The 6000-nt window shown below is 65.9% G+C and overlaps 1 protein-coding gene across 1 annotated transcript in view; it reads right to left on the minus strand.

The window, feature by feature from the left end:
• The window catches only part of RASGRF1 (Ras protein specific guanine nucleotide releasing factor 1), a 47117-nt gene extending 41488 nt beyond the window's left edge, over positions 1-5629 (minus strand). The window contains exon 1 of the mRNA XM_084869034.1: positions 4923-5629. Within this exon, the coding sequence (XP_084725160.1) occupies positions 4923-5198 (276 nt within the window). The 5' untranslated portion in view covers positions 5199-5629. The remainder of the gene's footprint in view (positions 1-4922) is intronic.
• Positions 5630-6000: the final 371 nt, after the last annotated feature.

Raw genomic sequence — 6000 nt, forward strand, 5'->3', positions numbered from 1 at the left:
TCTGCTCACCTGACCAGGGAGAGAGGGGAATGAGCTTTTCCCGCCCTCACACTGCCCAACTCGGATCTCGCGAGACCCTGACACCTCGTGAGAGGGGGCTCGAGACCTCTCCAGGCCCTGCTACGCGCGCTCGCCGCCACCGCCACCAGCGCTGTGACCAGGGTCCCACCCGCTCCCTTAGGGCGCGTCCTGCCGAGACACAGCCCCCCTCCTGGAAGGACTGCTCGGACCCCCTCACACAGAGCGACTCTGTGCCCCCTCAGGCCTCGGTCCCTCGAGGACCCTGAGTTGCCTCAGTCTAGGACGCGTGCCAGCTCCTGCAGACGACCCGCATCCGCGTGAGGACCCCCCACCGGTGAGCGAGCGCAGGGAGGAAGGTACCTAGAGCAGCAGGGAGGTGGCTTGAGGCGAAGGCCAGCAGAGCGGGAACCTGGTCAGTCTGTGGGCTGGGGGCGGGGCCTAGGCCGGACGGGGCGGGACCAGGTGTGGGCGGGACCAGAGCCGAGTAGGGGGCGGGCCAAATGTGTGGGCGGGGCCAGGGCTAGGTGTGTGGGCGGGGCCAATGCCATGTAGGGGCAGGATCAGGTGTGTGTGTGTGTGTGGCCAGGTGTGTGGGCGGGGCTAGGGCCAAGTGGGGGCGGGGCCAGGGCCAAGTAGCAACGGGACCAGGTGTGTGGGCGGGGCCAAGGCTAAGTAGGGGCAGGATCAGGTGTGTGGGCGGGGCCAAGACCAATTAGGGGCGGGGTCGGGCATGTGGGGCGGGGTCTAGGACCCATGGGGGCGGGGCGCTTAGGCTCTACTTCCGGCTTTGCTTCATTTCTAAGGGCTGTGGGAGCCTCTGGTGGTCCTATGCGCTTGGAGGGGTACTCCACGGATACGAGCGTCTGAATGGGCGGCTGGGTGGAGGGACAGCTCCCAGCACATGACCATTGCTGAGAGGGATCCCCTAGGCCCCCCTCCCTGGGAGCACTTTGATCACAAGGCTCAGGGTTCCTGGTCACGTGACCCACAGGGCCCAGTGCAGGTGTGGCCAGGTGGCCCCCCAATGGTAGTCACACCCGTGTGAGAGTTTAGGCGGGGGGGAGGGGGAGCAGAGGGGCGGGGACCTGGCCTTTCTTGTCCATGTTAAGGTAACATGAACCAAGCTGCACAATGCAATCTGATTTCATCTCAAGCAACCTTAGGGGGTGGGAGAGGGGCACCCCATATGGTTAGTCCTGGGGGCCACAGGCCTTCGGGGCTGGCGTTTCCATGCTGTGTTGCTCATAGCTCAACCTCTTCCCCTACATTGGGGTTGGCCTTTACCTCTGTGGCCTAGAGGCTGGATGTGGGGGGGTCAGAAAGCCAGAGAATGGCCCTAGCTGGTGTGGCTCAGTGGATAGAGTGTTGTTGGCCTGCGGACTGAAGTGTCTCGGGTTCGATTCCCATCAAGGGGCGTGCAGGAGGCAGCCGACCGTTGAGGTTTCTATCTCTCCCTCTCCCTTCTTCTCTGAAATCAACAAAAATCCTGTATAATAAAAGCGTAATATGCTACGTGTTCAGTCATCCGGTCAGCCATTCAACCCCTCAAAGCATACTATGCTAATGATATGCTAAGGCCGATCAATCGCTCACTATGACATGTACTGACCACCAGGGGGCAGATGCTCCGACCAGTATGTTAGCTTGCTGCTGGGGTCCGGCTGATTAGGACTGGGCGAGGCGGGCTGGACACACCCTGGAGCCCTCGCTTGGTCCCTCCCTGGCTGGCCAGCCTCCAGCCTCCCTCCCCGGCCCTGACTGTGCACCAGTGGGGTCTCTCGGCCTGGCCTGAGCCCTCTGGCAATCTGGGACCCCTCAGGGGATGTCGGAGAACCGGTTTCGGCCTGATCTCACAGGCCAGGCTGAGGGACCCCACAGGTGCACGAATTCGTGCACTGGGCCTCTAGAGTGTGTGTGTGTGTGTATGTGTGTGTGTGTGTGTGTGTGTGTAAAACCCAGAGCATACATCTCAGCCACTGCCACCCCCCTCCGTAAACCAGGCACACTCACACACAGCCTCAGGGCAGTTGTAGATCGGAATCCACCAGGGAATTGAGCTACTTCCTGCCTCAGGGAAAGGCACCCAGTGGGTGCACACCCAGCAGGCACTGTGGGTCCCCCAGCTTCCAGAACCCCCACCCACAGCACTGCCCACGCTCTGGTGAGGGAGCTGTCCCTGTCCCTTCTGTCCAGCATGAATCAGGGGCAGCCTGGGGTCCACATGGTGACCCCTCCTGGTTGGGGGTGAGTGCTGGGGTCCCCTCTGCCCCCCGCTAGAAGCTGGGGCTGGAAGATTTTTTCCAGGGAGCTGGCAGTGAGGGTGAGAAAAGCCAGTTTGGGGTAACTCCATGCCAAAGGCAAGGCAAGGGATCTCAAGGGTCAACCAGTAGGGAAGCTGAACCCAAACTCTCAAGTTCAGGGGCCTCTGCCTCCAGGATGTGGCTGTAGGGCGCAGAGGAGAGGGGGGTCGGCACTGAGGGAACAGGGCCCAGGCCAGGGAGGGGCCTTGCAGCCGCCAGTGGGCACCAGAGCCTGGCGGTGCCAGTCTGGCTACATGAGGCCTGGGAGTCTCAGACCTCTGAGCCCAGTTGGCTCTTAAGACGTAAAATGCAGCCGAAACCGGTTTGGCTCAGTTGATAGAGCATCGGTCTTCGGACTGAAAAGTCCTGGATTCGATTCCAGTCAAGGGCATGTACCTTGGTTGTGGGCACATCCCCAGTAGGGGGTATGCAAGAGGCACCTGGTCGATGTTGCTCTCTCATCGACGTTTCTAGCTATCTATCCCTCTCCCTTCCACTTCCTGCGCACCTACTACGTGCTCCATCCCTGACCCACTTCCTGCGCACCTACTACGTGCTCCATCCCTGACCCACTTCCTGCGCACCTACTATGTGCTCCATCCCCAACCCACTTCCTGCCGAAAGGTCCCTCAGATACCATATATTAAAAAATGGGAGGAGGGGTGTATGGTGTCTGAGGGACCTTCCGGCGTTTACATTTTGTGCTAGGCCTTTATTCCCTGTCCAGGGGGATATAATTCAGACCCAACTGAGATGGATCTAGATCCAGCTCAGATGCGTCACGAGTGTATGTTCATACGTGTTGTTTAATTGTGTTCACACCCCCTCCCCCCAGAATGCTAGGTGTGGTGACCCCCATTTTGGGGATCACACACGGAGTCTCAGAGAGGTTTCGTGTGCTCCCTGAGGTCACACAGCCAGGAAGTGGCAGAGCTGAGCCGCAGGCTCAGGCCTGCCCCTGGCTTCCTAGAGGCTGAGCCCCACAGGAAGTTAGCTTTCTCCGCCCTCTCCCCCTGCCCCCCGGGGAGGCCAGCTCTGCTCTGAGCAGGGGCTGAGGCCCCAGGTGGGTTCCCGCTGGGGCCTCCGGCCACCTGTGTCTCCCAGAGGTGGGGGGCTTTGGCTGGCAAGGGGTGGCTGTGTTCTGGAAGGCTCGGAGGCCGGGGGAGGGGCAGGTCATGGGTCTCAGGCCGGGCCTGGGTCTGGCTCTCCTCTAGGGGCCTCTAGACCCTAGTGCTCTGGCTCTGCTCTGGCATCAGGGAGCCCCTACCGGCCCCATCCCCCAACCCCCCCAAAATATCCCTGTCCCCATCCCCCAGCCCCCCTCACATATCCCTGTCCCCAGCCCCCAGCCCCCCTCACATATCCCTGTCCCCATCCCCCAGCCCCCCTCACATATCCCTGTCCCCAGCCCCCAGCCCCCCTCACATATCCCTGTCCCCATCCCCCAGCCCCCCTCACATATCCCTGTCCCCATCCCCCATCCCCCCAAAATATCCCTGTCCCCATTCCCCAGCCCCCCCACCCCCCAGGTTGAGGGCAGGGGCGGAGAGGCAGAGTCAGCAATGCTTTATCTCGGCCAGCTCAGCCCCCGCCCCGCCCCCACCCCGGGTCTGGATGGAGCCAGGGCTTCTGAGAGTCGCTGGCAACGCTGAGGCAGCCCCAACACCTGGCATGACCTGGGCAAGTGGTGCCCTGTGTGTGTGTGCTGGGGGTGCTCCCTGGGTAGTGACCAGCTGGCGGGGCTCCTGGGACCCCTCAGGCCCCTTCCCGCCCGTCTTGTCGGGGTCCATCCTGGCGGCAGGAGGGCGCGCCCGGCGCCTAAACTGCTCTCCCCCCGTCTGGGGGTCCCCGCTCCCGCCTGCAGGTGCCCGCACCCCCACCCCCACCCCCACCGGCCCGCCCCGCAGATCCAGGCCAGGCCCGTCGCCTGGCAGCTCAGCGAACGCGTGAGCGCAGCCCTGGCGCCGGGACTGCGGCGGCGGTGGCGGCCACTGGCGGCGGCGGAGGTGGAGACGCAGGGGTGGGGGCGGGGGGCCGGGAGGAGGGCGCCCCCACTCGTCCAGCCCGCGGCCTCCCCTCCGCCGCAGCCCCGTGCCTGGACCCCTTGGCCGTGCTGCGGGGACCCGGACCGGCGGGGAGCCCGTCACCACGCGATGGCGCCCAACCGGCCCCCGCGCGCTGCATCCCCGAACTTGGCAGAGCCCGCGAAGGCGCCCCCGCTCCTCCCGGCCGCTGCGGGGAGGCAGGGACGCGGCGCTCCGAGCGTCCCCGGTTCCCTTCCCCGCCACCGCGCCTCCGGGTCCGGGCAGACAGGCGGGCGCTCCTCTCCGGGAGCACCATTTTGGGCCGGATGTGGGTTCACATTTCCCATCACCGTCATGCCCCCCCGGACCCCGGACCCCGTCTCCTTCCCAGCTCCCCGGCGCCGCCATCCCTCCGTCCTGCCTCCCCCAGAAGTGGCGGGTGAAGTGCAGCCGCGCCCCCTGCCCGCTCTGCGCCCCGGGACCAAAGTTTGGGTCCTGCGGGGCCCGGTGGAAGGCCCCGATCCCTCCCTCCTCCTCCCCCTCCTCCCCCGCGCCGGCAGGGCAGGTGCGGCCTCACCTGTTTCTCCGGCGGCTCCTTGGCGGCGAGCGCGGGCTTGGGCGAGGGCGCGCGCTCGCAGGCGCAGCCCTCCAGCAGGTAGAGGCCGGAGGGCCTGGGGCTGGAGTCGCTTTCGAAGTAGAAGAGCAGGTTGTGCAGCAGCGCGAACCACTTGGTTTGCCATTTTGCGTTGTCCGCGCTGCGCTTGCTCAGGTAGCCCCTGCGCGAGCCGTCCTTGCGCGCCAGCAGCCCCAGGGACGCGACGTGGCCATCGTTGAGCCGGATCCCTTTCTGCATGGTGCTCCGGAGGACCAGCCAGACCCCCCCAGGCGATCACATCTTCCCCGCGCGCGCAGCCCCCCTGGTCCGTGCCCGCGGCGCGCTGCCTCTCCCCGGCGCTCCTCGCTGGCTCGCTGGCTCCTTCTGGCGCGCCCCTCCCCCGCCCCCCAAATGCTTACACTCCGGGATCTGGCGCCGCTCCACGGCCTCTGCGATCCAGGGGTACCATGCCGCTCCGCAGGGCCCCGGGGCGCCGCACCAGCCTGCTGCCCCCTGGCACCTGGCGGACGGAGGGAGCGGGGAGCCGAGGGGCAGGCGGAGTCAGGTGACGCGCGGTCCCTCGAAGCGCCCGGCTCCGCGGCGCGGGGACAGGGACACACGCACGCAGCCCGCGAGGCGCAGAGCCACGCAGCCCGTACCTCGGCGCCTCCTCCCGCTCCCGGACACACTCGCGCCAACGCAAAGCCTGCGCACCCCGCCCTCGGCCTCCCTCCCCCCTCCGGGGCTTCACAAGCAGATCGGATCCATGTTGGTTAACCTCGCGGCAGGCATCCCCCGAAGGCTCGCCATCCCGCAGCCCGCGCTCTCTTGACCCTTTGCTCCTGCCCCCCAGAGGCCCCCTCCTGTGTGCGGCTCCGATCCCAGGGGGACGGAGGAGGGTGCTGGGAGGCGCCATGCAAGTGCCTTCACTATTAGTCTTTGCGGATCCAGGGCTGGTCACATCCAGGTCGGCATCCGGCCGCTCCGGTGGCTTCTGGCTTCCCCTGCGGCACAGGACCGATCAGGGGGGCGAGACGGGAACGGGAAGGGGAGGGAGGGG

The sequence above is a fragment of the Pipistrellus hanaki genome (assembly GCF_964339955.1).
Source record: "Pipistrellus hanaki genome assembly, chromosome: 21".
In the NCBI taxonomy this organism is placed as follows: Eukaryota; Metazoa; Chordata; class Mammalia; order Chiroptera; family Vespertilionidae; genus Pipistrellus; species Pipistrellus hanaki.